Below are 19,022 nucleotides of genomic sequence, written 5' to 3'. Positions count from 1 at the left end.
CACAAAAAAGATGTTAATAATCCTGCTCTGCTCCACAATTTTGTCTCTACACAGCCTCATACATTAAAAGCTCCATTACGCCTAAAGCAAACACTTTCGGTGGGGCCAATCAACAGCCACAAATAATAGCAGCTTCCCATTGGTTCTCCTGTTTACACCCCCTCTTCACAGTGTCACAGCCTGGCTGAAGTACTAACCAAAGAGAGGGAGAAGAGCTAATAAGGTACAGCTGGTAGGGCAACTTTAAGAGTATTTACACACTGCCTGAAGAAAGGAGAGAGTTGTTCTCATGTCTCTGGTAATACCCAAGGCTGTGTTTGAGTACAAAAGACTGGTTTGAGCAAGTCAATTTTATAGAAAAAAGTAAAAATGACTATTAAAAATAAAATTCTAGAGTTCAGTATTGTGCATTCTTAGCTTCCACTTGTGTGGGCTAGCCGCAAGACACGAGAGGTTTGTGGCTTTACAACCAGACCACACAACGTAAAGGAGGCTTCTAGAAAATGGCATTTTACCTGGTAGCCATGTGAGTCAAAGGGCTCGATTCAATTGAATGCAAATTAAAAAATGCCGGGAGGAAGCTCCTGGAGCTATGCGATTCAGCGAGCTGTTAGGTTGGAAAATGCCAGTTCTCCCGCCCCTCACGCCTTACACGCTGTTCAGTCACGAGAACGGGTATTCGCCGACTGAACTGTCTGGCGCAATGCTGTTCCCGCGGCGCTAAGGGCAGAAAACAGCAGCGCGCCTGAACTTTTGTCGGATTTCTGTTCGCACCACTGGAGGGGTGCGGGAAGAGATCCTTTACAGCGCGCCGAATTGAATAGCTGCGGGAGCTCCCTCCCGGCACTATTTCATTTGCGTTCAATTGAATCGAGCCCATGTACCAGACTAGACCTTTAGGAAGCAGTTTGCCTTTTTAGGGTGTGCAAATTAATGGGCGCCCAGTGTTGCAATTCAATTGTTTATGGGCGCCCAATTAGACCAGGTTTAGCAACGTAGAATTAGGACTCATTTCACATTTTGACTCACTACCTCAGGAGGGTGCGAGCAAAGACAACAGCAAAAATGTAATTTCCACCTTCGGGAACTACATAAGTTTTCCAAAAACCATCCACCTACCGACAGACTCAGTTTGCCTTGGACCCAATAGTGCTTAGCAAGTAATTAGTAGAGCTCATTCTAGCACCCTGCACCTGTCACACTCTGGTCTGTATCTCAGAAGTTTGTTGTATTAGCTGAGTGTGCTAGAAGCACCAGAGCGACTGTGATACCCAAGACAGGAAAGAGTAACTGCACGGGTTGTGACAAGTGCAGCGTGCTAGAATGAACGTCATCTTCATCAAGAGCCACACTGACTGGCTCAGTAGGACAAGGTGTAGGAATAGGTAAACTACAGCAATACTTCATGGGGGATGGGGGGGGGACAAAGGGGCAGATTAAATTCAAAGCAAGGAGCCACTGGGCATAGTGCACATATTGACTATTTACAGTGTGCTCAAGTTCTCTCGAGCACCACTATGGGGAGCACTTACGAATCTTGGGAACGCAATGTGCCAATCCAAAATGGCACATTGCATCCTTCACGCAAAATCAAATTCACCCCCCGACAAAAAAAAATACAATAACATTTGAATAAGCTTCACGTTAGGGGGGGCAATTCAATTAAACATGTGAATTGTGAATAGTGCCAAGAAGGAGTTCACAGAGCTATTCAAGTATTGCACTGGCACTTAGTCGAGAGATGTTGGTTAGCGCGCCTCAAGCCGGGTGTTTAGGCACACTAACCAGCATTTTCCAATTAAACAGCATCGCGGCCAGCACTATAGTCAGATTTCTGTATGCACCCTCAGGAGAGTGCGAGAAGAAAAGTATTTAGATCGGGCCAACAGCATGGTGAATTGAATAGCTATGGCAACTCCTTTCTGGTGCTATTCACATTTAATTGAATCGCCCAAGAGTCTTCTGAAAAATGGCATTTCTCAGGTCAGTGGGTGAATACAGTGCGTGATGGAATTTTAAACAATGATACCGGTCAGACATCCTACTGACCACAAACGTTTCTGCACTGATGAGACCAAAGTAGGTGGAAATTGATAACGTCTACAGGTGGTTGTCAGTCAGCAATAGCCTGTGTCATGCTAGAACAGTGTTGGCTAACCTTGACACTCCAGCTGTTGTGGAACTATATATTCCAGCATGCCCTGCCACAGTTTTAGCATGCCCTAATAGCAAAACTGTAGCAGTGCATGCTGGGTTATGTAGTTCCATAACAGCTGGAGTGTCAAGGTTAGCCGACACTGTGCTAGAACAACTCAGTGGGTGGGTTGCACTTTCCAGAAATCACAGCAGGACTAGAGGCAATTGAAAGTTATAATAAAATATAGCATTCCCTTTATTACCAAATTATATTGTATCCGTATAGAGAGATTTATTTTTAAAGAGGACACTCGGGAGAATGCAATTGTTTTTTTTTGCTTGCCAATTACTTATGGGCGCCTGCCGAAGCAATGCAATTGTTGCTCTGACCTGGCGCGCGTGTCGCGGATGTGCAGTTTTCTGCTTGCACGCTCCTGAGGTGGAGAGCAGAAATTTGTGAAGAGTCAGGTTTCTGAACAGCCAAATTCACATTCTGCAGTGCTAACCAGGACTTTGCATGTGTTTAGCCTCTTTGTAAGTCACAAACCAGGTGAATTTGGGCGGGATATGCGCTAAAAGTAATGGGTGCCCAAAACAATGGAATATCGCCACCCCAATCTCCCATCACTTTAGACGGGAAATCGGGTGTGAAAAAGCAATTGAATTCCCCCTATAAATGGAAATGACAAATACCAATGCAAGTTTGTTTTTAGGGTATATCTTACAATACAGTGAAAAAGAGTAGGAATATAAAAATGCAGCTCAGTATAAGAAATTACGACGGTTAAGCAAACAAAAAGGTTGCATCTATAAGTGCATTGAGGTCACAGACCATTGGATCCATTAACTCACTGATGCAACAATTATTGTCATGACCAATCAGAAGCGAAGAGTCATTTTAGCATCCAGCCAAAATAATCCCAGCAGCTGAAATAGCAAGTGTTTTCAGGGCACGTTGGGCCTTCTGCAGCCGAACCTAAACAACTACTTCCAAAATGTAACTCGTATCTTACGCATGCAGAAAATCTGGATCTTATCATGATTGCCATGTTCCATAACAATAAAACGTCCTACAGGATATGTGCAGGAATCATCCCCAATCCGTCAGGGCTACATCTTGTAAATATTCTCTCTCTAAAATCCAAGGTTATTTATATACATAGTAAAAGAGCTGTGACCGCTTTCAGTGGTCAAGCGTCATAAGCGAGCACGGCCGCTGAACCAGTCAAAACAGTGATTCCTGCACATCTTTCAGACGTCTAAAAGTTTATCTTCCATTAACTGGTGATGGGCGAGCTCCCTCTATTATTATCTATTTTCCATAACTTTAAATAGCAGAGGCTTCGTAGGTTAACAGGGCTTAGCTGACAAAGATATTCACAGCCCACAAAAGAAACAAAAATATATTTATCTAGGCATTCAAAAGTAACCAACGGTATTTACCAAATGCCAAGTACAACGAGACAATTATACAAAAGAAAGAACTGCTATCCTTAATACACCATTAGTATTATCAAATCTTGGAGAAAGATAAAGAACTTGCCCATACCAACCAATCCGCTACTGTCATTTTTTTAGGCTGCGCTAGCTAAATGACAGAAGCCGGTTGGTTGCCATGAGCAATTTCTCCACACTCACTCTCTCCAAGGGAGCGATTAAATTCAGCGCGATGATAAACAGCCCCGGGAAGGAGTTTCGGGAGCTATTCAATTCAGCGTGCTGTTAAGTCCGACTAGAACCACTTAAGTCGGAGAATGCAGGTTACCGTGCCTTAAGCAGGGTGTTTAGTCGCGAGGACCGGCATTCAGACTAAAGTGGCGGTCGCAAAGCTGCTAGCGCTGCACTAAGCCGGAAAACAGTATCACGGCCGGCACTAAAGTCTGATTTCTGCTCGTACCTTTACTATTCATATCTTCAATTAATGCACATATGTTGAGTATAAAGGTGTAAGGCTAAAATGTGATTCAGTAGGTCGATAGCAGAAAGTAAATGGTTCACAGTGCAGAATAAAACCAACAGAAGATGAACCATTACCATGTTAAACACCAATGAAAGAAAGTTGAATAGCAAACACTTCAAGGGACAATCCAATCCGGTACGAGTAGGGTCCGGTGAGCAGCTCTTGCGGTGAACTCACCCTGCCAATTACAGGGTGACTAGGTAGGGAAAATCTTTCATATTTAAAGGTAAAATGTCAGGACACAGTCCTCTGGTACACCCCTCCTAGTGAATGATCATGCACCTGGATGGGTTTAGATAGCATAATTTTGCCAATAAAGACCTGTCCATTTTCATGTGCATTTCTCCAAAATGTTCAATAAAGTGTTAAACAACATGGAGGTGTAAATGATGCAGAACAGGTACGTGGCGGTGTAAATGATGCAGAACAGGTACGTGGCGGTGTAAATGATGCAGAACAGGTACGTGGCGGTGTAAATGATGCAGAACAGGTACGTGGCGGTGTAAATGATGCAGAACAGGTACGTGGCGGTGTAAATGATGCAGAACAGGTACGTGGCGGTGTAAATGATGCAGAACAGGTACGTGGCGGTGTAAATGATGCAGAATAGGTACGTGGCGGTGTAAATGATGCAGAATAGGTACGTGGAGGTGTAAATGATGCAGAACAGGTACGTGGCGGTGTAAATGATGCAGAACAGGTACGTGGCGGTGTAAATGATGCAGAACAGGTACGTGGAGGTGTAAATGATGCAGAACAGGTACGTGGAGGTGTAAATGATGCAGAACAGGTACATGGAGGTGTTTGATGGGAAAGCAGTTTTAGAACTTGCTCCTTTACAAACTTGTATAAAAGCACAAAAAAAAAAAAAAAAAAACACACTACATTTGTCTGTACCCCATGTAGGACAGACTGCAATTTGCTGAAAAACACTTGCTTGCAATATTGTTTCCATTAATAGAAAGTGCTAAAATCTGCAATTTCACAGTACTTTCCTTATGGCGACTAACAGTCTTCTATATGGCCCTGCTATCTCAGTTGTCACTTTTTGGGGTCCAGGATAGTTTCTTCACTTTTATACACTTCTCCTAGGTCGCATTTTGTAGAGAAGTTGTGCACCCTCGCAGTGATTACCGTGAATTGGATACCATACTACAGATAGCATTGCAGGGAACATTAAACACTGCTATAGTAAACAAATATGCTATATAGTACTTTCCTTAGTCAGGACACCAAGGAGTTGCTTAGAAGGCCCCCGCTTGAAACCATAACCTACACTGTATCAAATGGGCTAAACAGTCCTGTTGTAGGTGGAAATGCCCTTGTTCTGGACAGGCTCCGGCATAAAGAAAGCCCAATACCTGAACGGCGTTCTTAGGGGGATATTGAATTGTTTTCTAGTTGCCAATAATTAATGAGAGTCCGATGAAGCAATTCAGTTGTTTTGGGCGCCCATTAATTATCATGCTTATCGCGCCTGGAAGTGTGGGGGCACCTATGGCATTCATGCCCCATCGACACAATTTAATTGCTCCATCAGGCGTCTATTACTTAGAGCGTCTAAAAACAATTGAATTTTTTTAAATAGCACGTGCAATTGACATGGTTATGTGGCAGCAAAGAGTAGTGAATAAACCTGACCTGTTTATTTTATAGCTTCAACACACCCTCCCCGCAATCTGTTTATGCCATAGACCTGCAGTCAACGCTACTCTTGCTTCATTACTAGGCATGTCAAAGGTTAGCCGTGTTACACTATCAGGAGGGTAATAATCCAAACGGTTTACCTAGTATCCTATACACCTTTCCCTCATTAGGCTCCATGATCTTCGGCCCTACAATACCCAAGATGAGAAGCAAATTTGGAAAGATCAAAGTCAATAAATGGAAGGATAAACAGACTGATAAGTTGTTTAAACATTTACCAAAATGAAATATTATACCTTCATGTAGGAAGCACACATTTCATTGCCCCTTTCGGAGAGAAGATGCAAGGTCTTTAAAAAACATGTCAAACTTGAGCACATATTCTTTTAGTAATTTACTACTTATCCAATTTATAGACATACTGGGAACTGTAATGATTTTAAGTGATTTTTGCTGCAGAATTTAAAGGGGCTTTTTTTTATTAAAGGCAAACCAGCCTGGCCTGTAGGAGAAGATCACCCTCTTTATATCCCATTGCAAAAACTGCACAAAGCTGTTGATTTTGCCTAAATGTCTGTGGCACTTTATAATCAACTTTTGGTCCTCCCTCACGTTTGGTTGACAAAACTGCATCTTGGTCGTCAACGTTAATACTTTATTTTTAAAGTACTTTTTTTCCCCAAAGCAAATCGCATGAACTACGCATTCAGAGGATGGCTACTTCTAGAAATGTTGCAGATTTGATACAATTACATCACACAATGGGGCAATCCATCTAACCACGAGGGGTGCATATCGGGTGCGTTTTGCCATTGCCATGGCGTTCAAATGCCGGCAACGACACCGGATCTCGCACCCCTCTTTCAGGCTGAAGTCGCTCAATTTTGTACGCAGCACAGTTTTGATCGAATTCAGGCTGTCGTCAAGTCCGGCCGTTGTCGCGATGATTCGCACCTGCGAGTGCATCATGTATACGTGGATTGGCCCCAATTTGTTGTTTGCTCTACTTTAGCCCACAGTAAGTGATTTTAAAACAATTACACTTGCCTGGACCCTATGTTTTACCCCCAATCCCACGCCTTTCGTTTATAATAGTAATGGTCCCCTTAAGATCTATAAAGACTTGTTTCATCCCTGCCGAAGATTACATTTTTATCGATTGACATAGGGTACAGAGTATGAAAAAACAAAAAAGGGGCAGGATCAAACCTCTGCAGATTGTAAATATAAAAGGAGAACCAGATGGCAGGTATTGCCTGGGACACCTGAGCAATTAACGTCAGACACTTTTGGTTCCTCTGCCAGCGAGGCTACGTTACGGGATATCTTTGACTCAGGAGTTGAGACCAGTGATCCAAGCAGATCATCGCTCAGGTCTGCTAGCATCATTAAACAAAAAGTAGCCAACATCTAGAAAAATCCAAGCAAAGCATAAAAAGTCAGAGGACCAATGCTTGATTCTTTTTTTTTTTTTTTTAAAGAAAAAAAAAAATTCCAAAAGGGGAAGCGCAGTACAATTTCGCCTGCACACAAAGATATCTGGCAATAGCATTCCCAATGTGCATTGGCTCCTACTAACCTTACAAATGGGAGCTGTAAATCAGGTCTCTCCACAGAGAAGAACACAAGAGTTTATTTTCCCTGTAGACATCTGGTTTTAGAATTCACCAGCGGTTAAAATGTCTACAGTGGGGGGGGGGGGGGGGGGAAACAAAGTAATTACTTTTATACTTTTTTTTTTTCTTTATAATTTATACTTTATATTAACATGGCATAAAAGTTTAATGGGGAGCAGGTTGACAAACCAGACTGGGGTCAACACCACACTGAATAGGTAGCCCGAAGTTCTCACTTGCTTTCATAAATTACAAAGAAAAGAAAAAAAAAAAAAATCCATCAAGAAAAATGACTAATCAAAGGTTTAAAAGTTAAAAAAATAATTAAATAAAAAAAAAAAAAAAAAAACACCTATCATGTTAAAAATGGACATAAGTTTACATCTTTCTACATTTTGAACCAGATTTCCTATAGGACTCGCACATGTATACTGGTGACATGTGTTTCCAAAAAAAAAAAAAAAAACACATGAAAATGTGCAATTTAACCATGGATTTTTAATGTGTTCTCCCTGTGTTGTAATGTAGTGTAATGTGCACTGATGGCTAATTAAAATATCAGGAATGGGGTGTAGAGTGTTCTGGAAATGTAAATAGAGCATTAAAAATTTAGAACATTGAATTGATTCTTATTTGTCCATTATGCACTTTTCATGGATTTATAAACACATGAAAAGCTAAACGATAGCAGGTAGGCATGAGCAAGCCATGAATACTTCACCGATTGTATTGTGCGTTACCCATGTCAAATAAAATAAAAAGGGGACTGTGGACTCTGGGCGGGATACACAGGGAAAGAGTCTACCCCTACCATAATCAACATGCTGCCCTCCAGCCGCTTGGAACTACACATCCCAGCATACCCTAAACAAGTTTTGCTATTAGGGCATGCTGGGATGTGTAGTTCAACAAAAGCCTGGGGGCCACATGTTGAATACCAAAGATCTATGAGAGCTTCCAAACATACATTGGTTAAAAGGAGCATTTCTGCACTTACAGGAAGTGATCCTTCAAAAGAAACGTTAAACACTGATTTATTCAATTGGCTCTGTGTAAACCCACTTAAGTAGAGAGATGGAGATTACTGCGACCAATGCCCATGGCTTAGTCTCTGTAAACTGCATTTTCCTACTTAAGTGCCAGGCGCGATGTAACACCGCAGCTAGCCCAGAGGTACTCGTTAGCGAGTTTACAGCAATTTAATGGCCCCATGCACTCATCCCGGGATCTTAAACCTGCGATAAATCGAATTCCCTGTCATCTAATACAAATAGTGCATACCAAGGCTGTAGTGAGTAGGCAAGAATAGACAGCAACTACAAAAGTGGTAAACATGTCAACACATCTAGCAGTATGTACAAGTCATTTCTTCTTGAAGCCCCTATTATAGTGTTTTATACTGTAAATTAGATATTAGGAACTGGGGCAAACCACAGACATAAAATGACCCTCTCTAAAGAGGTTTCATAGCTTTATTCTATGGACTCCTGCTAACACCAGATATCCATATGCGATTGATTCTTTGACCACCAGAGTCATTAACATATGTTTGTTTTACAGGGAAGGTCAATGTGAAGGTAACATCGTTACAAACTCTAGAAGCAGGTTTGAGGTTGGAACATTAATGTTCCAAAGTAAATAGATTTTAAGTCTATTTATTGGCTCTCTATCAGGCCACTATCAATTCACCATCAGCTCCAGATTAACAAATATTTTAAGAAAAAAAAAACAAGGCTTAATCTGCTGTATCAATAAAGCACTGCATTGCTTAATGTTCATTTATTCAATGGAATACTATCATATTTATAAATAATTGAGAAATAATTTGCATGCACAATTGTTGCAAAAATCAACCAATTATATAAGTACCCTTTATGCATGTATAAACTCATTCCATATGAATTTGGTGAATATTGGCTTTTGCATGGAACAAAACAACTATGAACCAATGCATCTCAGGTCAAATTCCATTTTCGCTCTACAGAACCAGTCAGTGCAGCCAGTAATGTACCGACACAATTCCAGCTGTCTGTCTGGAAAACATAGGGAAATATTTAGTGCAATAATTTAGATAGCCAGAAACAGAACTGTTACACTGCCAAGTGTTTGTCCTAAAAAAAAAAAAAAAAAAAAAAAAAAAAAAAAAAAATGTTGCCATGTTGAAGTCATCTTGCATTATTCTCCCAGCAAGTTAAGCTATCCATTTCCTGACCGTCTCGATCAGGACAGTACCAGCTCAGACAGGCTCCCTCTGGTATCCGATTACAACGCAGCCTGTAGCTTAACCCTAGAACAGTGGAAGGAATTGAAACACAATGCTATAGCATTCAGCAGAGATCCTCTGCACATGGTGTCACACTAACTACTCACACACATGTATATTATTATTATGCATGCTTAAAATCTGATAATCACGGTCTAAACAATGACAGTCCAAAAGATAATGTAAGCATATTTGACATGTAGGCATACACACTTTCTGACACGCAATCACCAGCATGAATGCTTGGCACAATGTCATGAAGTTCAACAGGCGCAGTCATTAGACACACTTCGGGGGGTAGCCAATCAACTATGTGCGGTAGAGTTCATCCCCGATAACCATGGCAAAGTATTGTCACAGATTCCTGTGCACCATTTTGGGGTGAAAGGAAAAATTGGTGATGTTGGTGTTCACATGGCGTCTGAACGACGTCAGCAATCACCGAGTTGAATATCCATCTTTGAATGCCGTAATAAAAAGCAAGGAAAGGTTTTTAACTGACATATTTCAACACCCAACTGTAAAACTGAGTACACCCTATACTATGTATTGTGCGATATATATCGCTCCATCGCAGATCGCAACGATATACCATACACATTGTGTATGCACGATCCATCGGGCATCGTATTGGCAGATGGGGCGATACAATGAACAAAGCAGTGTTGTTACATTGGCGTCATCGTACTCCAGATCGTGCAGGCTGTACGGAATGCCCAATACACCATTACATCACTTTCCGCGTTGACGTTCAGGTGTGTGTATCCAGCCTAACTGAAGTTATGGTTGTCAATGTTCTAAAAAGTCACATGACTTATTGAGCTAGCCACCAAGTCGCTAGTCTATGACAAGACCATGTTCTTTTCAAGTGCTGTAAAACATTGGAAAAGCAGCATCAATTAAAGAAATCAAAGTAAGACTTCTTCCATTAAAGTCGATCTTTATCAACAAATGGAGAAATACTAATGAGATACTGTGTAGGAAACGGGTCTCTAGAGGTAATTCACAAGTTGTCAATTCAGTCTTAAGAAACCTCATAGTGAAAAGAAAAAGTATTAAAAACAATTAGATTGAACTAAAGCCTTTTATCACTAGGGGAAAACCCAGCCTGCTGAAGGCCTGGTAATGACACATGGTTGGCAATAAAGCTACTAGATTTGAGCTGAAGTACTCTTAAGTGCTCATGTGACAGGGGAACAGCGTTCCCCATTGAACTTGTGCTTTAGAATTTCAAGTGCTTATATCAGATCTCCAATGACACAAACTTGGCCCTGCCTGACTACTGGTTAGGTTAGATTTGTAACATTTGGCCCCGGGTAATTTTGCAACTAGGTCACAACTGGAGAGTAGGCGACTAAAAGAGGACCAATCTTTATTGCAATTGAGATGCAAACCACAGAAATCGAAGCACAAGACTCAAAGCCTGGTGAATTTGTCAGCAGGTGGCAGAACTCATTAGCATAGTACTTCATCCATAAGATGAGCAGTGGTCAGCAAAAAAAATTCGTCCTATTGAGTTATATTTTTTCTCTATCTATTCATCCTCTTAACTTCTAACTAGACTGGTTTCACAGAATTGCAGTCGAAGACCTTGGTGTTCTGCAGACTCAGACATTGGACGGCATAGTTCCTTTTCATATCCAATAAACCAATTATCAAACTAATTGGGTTCCATTTAGTATGTGTTATTTAGCGTGAAGAGATTAATTTGAATACACGTTTTTAATGAAACAATAGTGGTAAAATGTAAAGCATGCCAGTCATCACCAGATGACCGTATCAGAGATGGCATTCATTTTTCCCCTCACAATAAGGCAGACGTTAAAATCCGCCATTACAGTCCAGGTTTTAAGGATATCCATGCTTGACTTATTTAATACCTCTATCTGGACAAGCGTAGATATCCTTAAAACGTGGTCTGTAATGGTAGAGTTGTAAGGTTTAGTAAACTGAATTCTGCAGAGCATTAATACATACAACAGATAATGGGGTTTCACAGTGGTCCTGTTGGACGTTTTACATCCTAACCCCATAATCTGAATTCTACAGCACAAAAATATATACAACAGATAATCGGGTTTCTCAGGGTTCTTGTTGGGTGTTTTACACCCCAAGGGCAGTAGTCAATTGTTATAGCGCGCCCGATCTCCCGCCTAAAGTGACGGGAGATCACTGGGCCCTATTCAATTGTTGCAGATTTTCGCACTGATCGTGCCCATAGTGGTCAGGTTTAGCCGTGTAAAATTGCTATCCCCGACCAAAGTGCTAGGCGCGACCGCGAAAAGTGCCGTTTGGGCATTAAAAACGGGTCACTTTTTGCCCATATCAGCTCGCACACTCCTGGGGCTGCGAGCTGAAATGGTGCACCGGCAGCTGATCGCGCCCGTCAGGAGCAACAATTGAGTAGCTCCTGTAGGGGAGGCGATACAATTGAATTCCGCCCTAACTGCATAATATAAGTCCTACAGTAAATTACATACAGCAAGACAGTATGGAATATCTTGGGGTATTTGTGGGATGCTTTAGTCTTCATCCAGATGGGCTGCTATTGGAGCATACATGAATTGCTTTGATGCTACATATACGCTCCTAAAAACCTAATTCAATTAACAACCATCAAGGTTTGAAAACACTCACTTCTAGAAGAACGCTATGTGTTGTGAACAGCTGTATTGTTGACTTCATCGTCTTTCCATAGCACAGTGCATGTCAGTACCCAAACCCCCATAATCCTCCCCACGCTGAGGGCGAGTTAATTTGCAGGATTTGCGACTATACTGTCAGTTGGACAGTCATTCACAGTCACATCCTTACATCATCAGTTCCTCATTTTCATGAGGAAATTTGCCACTAGCCTTTCATGATAAAATGTAATAATGATTTTGAAAACAAACTAGCAGTGGAGACTACAGAAGTGACATTTTAATACTTATTAGATGATAGATGATGGATAGATAGATTTTACACAGATCAATAGCTGACAGTGTGCTGGAAATTATAGTTCACTGAACACAGAAGCAAAGGCTGCATTATGCAATCAGAGGCTCTTCAGCTATTGTTGACATAAAAGCTCACATGCTCTTCAGTACACCTTTTTGTTAGCCTAACTAAACATCTCTGCAATGAGACTTCAGTTTGCCAAGTATGAGATCAGTCTGTATGGACAGATCACTGAAGTGTTAGAACACCATCAAGTAAAGTAAAATACAGGTGAGGTATGCATGTTTTGACTAGTTCGTGAAGGGAGAACTTGATATAAAGTGAATACTTAATATCTGCTTACAAAGTGAAAGGGGATATTCACTGAGGAACATATGAATACAAACGTAATATATACGCAAGTATCCATTGATTAAAATATTTAACATCTGTATGGATTATAAGCATTTAAACACCTGTCCTGTTAGGTCTTATCCTCAACGTCAGTGAAGAGCTCATCCTGAGATTTAGCACAGCAAGTAAGTAGTGTTTGAGGAGGAGAGATACCATCCATGTCTTACTGCAAGTAACAAGTATTTATTTATTTTATTTATTAACAGTTTCTTATATAGCGCAGCATATTCCGTTGCGCTTTACAATTGGAATCATTGATAGAACAAAACAGGGTAATAACAGACAGACATAGAGGTAAGAGGGCCCTGCTTGCAAGCTTACAATCTATAGGGAAACAGGCATTGATACACAAGGATAGGTGCTATATATATTGCAATTTGGTCTGGTCAGAATGCAGAGTTTCTTGGTGGGCTGCATGATCCAGTCACACATGAATGTCGGCAAAATGTCAGGAGTATGTGAAAGAAAGACAATATGTGAGGTTATGTGTGGACTGTGAGAGGGGATGTGATAAGACATGGAAGCTATGAAGGTTATGTGGTAAAAGACAAGATTAACTTGCAGGGGAAATTATTTGTGATCTGATGCAAAACATATTAGGACTTGTCCAAATGGACATTCTGGGCGGAATTCAATTGTTTACGTGGTCCGGATCTCCCGTCTAAAGTGACGGGAGATCGCGGGCTGCTATTCAATTGCTGCCATTTTTCACGCTAGTCACGCCCAAAGTGGTCGGGTTAAACCAAGTAAAGCAGCTACCCCCGACCAAAGTGCTGGGCGCGACCGCGAAAAGTGATGTTTGGGCGCCAAACAGGTCACTTTTCGCACATTTCAGCTCTCGCCCCCCTGGGGCTGCGAGCTGACATGGAGCGCTGATAGCTGATCGCGCCCGATAGGAGCAACAATTGATTAGCTCCGTCGGGCGCGATGGGGGCAGGAAACAATTGAATTCCGCCCACTGAACAAATAATTGGAAGCTTCTCTAGCATATAGTGGTGCTCCTGGTAGAGCAACTAATCTATTTTGGGGCATGACAAATGAGCATTTTATGAAGGCCACAGCTTTCTGAGAAAAAAAAAAAAATAGGCAACTTTCCAAATTCAAAATGCATCACCAAAGTTAAACATTGCTTTCAATAGAGAACATTGTTCCACCAGTAATGAGGAGAGCTTTCCGCAAGCTCAGCTGTCAAAGCACTGCCTGCTGTATACCATGGATTTTGCAAAGACATTTATATGCATACAATACACCCTCATCCTCCCAACTACCAAAATGCAGGGGTTCCCATGACACCAGCAGTTCAGAGGCCCAAAGATTAGAGCATGGAACTTCAATGTAAAGCCCTGCAGACACTTGTCACTCAGCAGGACAAATGGGAATGTTGCATTCATAAGCAGCATATGCTGGAATTTACATGCAAACTTCATGTTGTGAGCAATGGGGCCTCAGCTAGCTGATGCTGTGGATACGTTTTTCAAAGCCCACGGAACCCTGGCCCTTCAGGTTGGGGTGTATATTGCAGTTTAGGTGGAATTCCTCTTTAAAACAAGTTAAGCTTAAACACTTTTACTTGCAGTACTACTTTCAAGGCTTACTCACGACTTCACCATACAAACAGTATTTCGTTTTAAAAGTTATTTTATTTTTTTTTAATATGAAAACAAGAAGTTGCAGCTATTCATCACATCTTTGATACCACGATTTGCACAACTGTAGACGACAGATTATAAATAGGGTGAGAAAAGAAAAATAGGACATGCTATCTCCACAGAACGCAAAACCATATCGAACTCTTTGAAGGCTTTAAATAAGTTTGTACTAAAGTATTGTGAAACAGGCTACATGTAGAGTGCACACCAATAGATGGTCCATGTTACGGGGGAGGGAGGGAGAGACTGACAATATTTCTACAAGGGTTTGTATACAAGGACACTGGGAAAATGGTAAAAAATGCATAAAGACTATTACCAACACAATCTGTTCTACACATGGGCCAAGCTGAAGTCTTGAATTTTTAACAGATAATTACTATTTTAGAATTCCATAGAGGGAATGAGCACATAAGAAACCAGTGATCCTGTTTTATGCGCTTTTCAAGTCCTTCAAGAACATTAATAGTAGATGTGTGAGCAATATATGTATTTATATTTGTTCAACTGACAGGATTCACTGTTGTAAAGGCTAGAGGACTGAAACAGATTACGGAGCTTGAATGTTATATTAAAGATTTTCGCATGTTGTGTCAGACCAGTAGATGGCACTTTTACATCAAAAAACAAGTTCCCTGTCATTTTCTTCTGAAAGTATTATAAAAAAATAAAAAAAAATAAACTACTAAATATTTAAATAACCCACACAAAAAAAAAAAATTATATATATATATATATACACACACACACACACACTAAAAACAAAACACTGATTTGATACCTTACTAATAAATGATTTCATGCAGATATGTTGCAAAGTGCTATAACACCAAATACATTGTACCATACACAAAACTATTCCTACATTAGAAATAAATCCTAAAAAAAAAAATCTAACATTTATGCGTAAGAATATGGCCAGAACACTTGAAAATAAAGACAAACAAATATTTATAATCAAACATCACTAAGTAAAAGCCTAGTAAACATACCGTAGTACTGCAATGCTAATCTTAGTAAAGTACAGACTGTTGCATAAGAACCTCTTCCTCAGATGCGCCCCTTTGGTCTGACAATGCAGACAGATTTTCTCCAGCTAAATTAAGTTATCCCTCCTCATATAGCAAATGGTGTCTCTATCCACAGCCCCAAAATGCAATGATTCCAGTTAGCTTGGACGTGAGTTGATTCCGTTCCTTCAAGCTAGGTTAATGCAACGTCAATCTAGGTAGAACATGCCAAATATGCAATAAGGAACAGGTATGTTACCATCAGCACTTTTGCACCCTTCCAAACATTAAGACATGCAGCCGCCGGCATTACATACCGATTCCGCACAGTTATCTCCCATTGTCTCCCACACAAAGCTTACAGAGCTACATGCAGAACAGGAGCGGATGAAAAATCAATACTTAATGACAGGAACTAGGCTTCTTTGTGCAAAACCAGCACATTCCGCAGCTTCACAGTTGACTTAGGCTCAAGAATGTCTAAGAACAATGCCTATGTAAATACAGCTCAGACAAAAGTTTACACTGAATCCTAATTAAAATAAAGTTAATTCATTAAGGTAGCGACTAGGGGTATGGAGAAAATACAGAACATGCAGCCCGTAGAATTGGAGTCATACATCTATATTAACATTTTCCATTTACAGGGGGGGTTAATGGGAAAATAAATAAAAAGGGGGGGGGGGGCATATGGGTGGCTATAATGGAGAGTTGCAAATGGCTAAACCGACAGGTCATGTGTCAGAGCCATTAGCATCAAGTCAAGTTCAGTTCCCCTGTAATAAGAGCTGCCCTGCTGAGATTGGCACTGGGCAAAGAAGCCATGTGAATTGTAACCATTGTTGCTATTTTTTGGTCCAAATAGTGTTTCTGTGACAATGGGCACAGCAGCCAAACCCCCTACCTGTACCACCAGTGTTATTGTTCTTGCAAGTGCAATGCAAACTGTTCTTGCAAGTGGAAAGCAATACTATATATAAACCATACTAACATGTATAACACAGCACAGCAGGATGGATGCAGCAAGCTATATGCAAACTGATATATATATATATATATATATATATACACACACACACACACAACATGGATAATACACCCATGGGATGGGGTGTATAAGGGAGAAAGCAGAATCTCCATCTGGTGCGTGACTACAAGTCCCAGCATGCCGGTGGCCCATCCTGGCCGTTGGGGGGTATGGGGGGGTACCGTTGGGGTGCAGGGTTGATATGTTAGAGCCTGACAGGACTGCAACAACTTACCCTGCGATTCCGGCCCAGCCTCCCCGCGGCTAGCCCCAGGGGCCACAGGCAGGGGTCTCGGGGGCCGCGGCTTAGGGGTCGGCGGGCTGATCTTCTTCCGCCCGATATATTCCACGTAGGTTCCGGGGAAGTCGCCCCTCTCGCCCGTGCCCTCGTTGATGCCGTTGAGCCAGCCGATCTGCTCGGGCCGGACCTCGCCGCCTTCCCCGCAGCCCAAGGCCAGCAGCGTGCCACGGCTGACGGTCAGGATGTCGCCCACCCGCAGGTCAATGTCCTCCTCCCGCTCCTTCTTGTAGGGGAAGAGAGCCCGGTACTGGTATCCCTCCGCGGTCATCCTGCTGCAGGGGACAGGCCGCGGCGATGCTGTGTGTGCAGTGGCGGGCGGTGCAAGCGCTCACACTGTTCCCGGGGACTGCCTGGAGTCGGAGGCGCCGGGGCTAGCTGTCATGTCTCTCCCTGTCCCTCCGTCTCTCCCTTCCTTCCTCACTCACACAGCGGCAGCGCAGGGAGACGGGGGGAGGAGGGGCACGCACTGCGCATGCTCCCAGCCCGGCTGTCACTCAGCATCCCACAGCCACCTTCCGATTGGATGGCGCTGGGGACACGTCACGCCGCGGGCGGGGTGTTCAGAGGCCATCTTTCAGATGGGCAACAGGCTTGTTGCCATGTGCGTGTGAGTTTGTCAGGGAAGACTTCGCTGCTGCAGCCTGGCCCCTGCCTGCCAGCCAATGCTGCTGTCTGCCTGACTTACTGTTGTCATGCATTTCACACGGTCTCTGGTTAGCCTGCAAAGTGCACAGGGTGTCATTTTGTTGCTAATAAAGTAGCTGCAAAGAAATAAAAAATAAAGCTAATGAGACTGTGATGTGGTGGGTGTATAGACCAGCGAGAGCGTTCCTTATAAATGTAAAGGTGTGTACACGCTAGATGATTTTTTGATTGATATTGTGGATAACGACACATCGTTATGACAATTTTATTTAATCGTCTAGATAATTCTGTTAACGGACTATGCCCATGTCTTCTGGTGTGCCCATTGTGCCGCACAACTGTTTTCTGTCGGCTGTGGCCGTCGTCACTAGTGTCGGCACTTACACCTACTACATGCAGGGTGTAACAGGACCATCTGTAACAGGTCGACAGAATGAGACACATCACGTACTGAAAGAAGCGGGCATAGGGCCTGATTCAGAGACAGCCGCCATGGCGATATTTACGCAGATCGAGTGATTGTAGTGCGCATGCGTATAAGTCACGATCAATCGTTTTGCTATTTATTCGCATGGGATCCATTCGCAAAGTGAGGGACAAGTAATCAGAGTTTGGGGGTGGTAACGGAGGTGGTCAGAAAAACACAGGTGTGTCTGACCGTATGAACGCCGTTTCATGGGCATAAATAAATTTGCTGTTACGATTGCATTCGCAGCCTGCAAGCTCTCTGCGTGTCAGGAGAGCTGCAGTGTTGGGTCAGGCTTGCCTTACATGCTTGGCGACCGGCCGTTATGCGTCGATGTTATCGATGTTTACACAGGAGTGCGACATTGGACAGATATGAGAAAGTAGCGCTAATATCTATGTCATCTGACCTAAAATGGCAAAAAGACTTGTACTTAGCTTAGAGTAAGATGATGGAATTCCTTTGCTTTTATTCAAACAGAAAACCTCAATGGTGATGGAATTTTATATTCAAAGAGGGGAGAGACTCCTATATTGGTTTCTTTGGGCGGAGATTTGCTATTAAGAAATAGCCCTCTCCTGCCTAGAAAAAGAGACTCATCTCGAAACGCGTTGGATCAGAGGAGTTGCTGTCTGGTTGGGGTGTCCTTTTTGCTCACATGCACAGAATTTAGGTATGATCGTTTTTTTTAACTTTCTCTGTTTTACAGAATATTTTTTTATAGCATGTGATCACCGCTCCTTCTGTGGTTTGTTAGCCCTCCTCCTCAGAGAGAAATACCAACCCTAATATTGAATTCTTTGTTTGATACGTTTACTTTTGGATAAATATACCTTTTAAAGTTTTTTGCTTGTAGAAACTTTTTAACTGGAAGCCATAAAGAAACATTTACAAGATTCACCATGTGACTGATGTGAGTATTGGTACGCACCATTACCGCTTTAAAGATACCTTTATGGACTTCTTAAT

At 42.1% G+C, this 19,022-nt stretch overlaps 1 protein-coding gene across 1 annotated transcript in view; it reads right to left on the bottom strand.

The window, feature by feature from the left end:
• PIK3R1 (phosphoinositide-3-kinase regulatory subunit 1) overlaps positions 1–17,415 on the bottom strand; it is a 51,778-nt gene extending 34,363 nt beyond the window's left edge. The window contains exon 1 of the mRNA XM_088443938.1: positions 16,877–17,415. Coding sequence (XP_088300064.1) covers positions 16,877–17,210 — 334 coding nt within the window. The 5' untranslated portion in view covers positions 17,211–17,415. The remainder of the gene's footprint in view (positions 1–16,876) is intronic.
• Between the last annotated feature and the right edge of the window lie 1,607 nt (positions 17,416–19,022).

The sequence above is a fragment of the Taudactylus pleione genome, unplaced genomic scaffold (genome assembly GCF_031769625.1).
Source record: "Taudactylus pleione unplaced genomic scaffold, aTauple2 ptg000336l, whole genome shotgun sequence".
NCBI classification, from domain to species: domain Eukaryota; kingdom Metazoa; phylum Chordata; class Amphibia; order Anura; family Myobatrachidae; genus Taudactylus; species Taudactylus pleione.
Note: the sequence above shows the minus strand (reverse complement) of the source record. Positions and strands in the feature narration are given on the sequence as shown.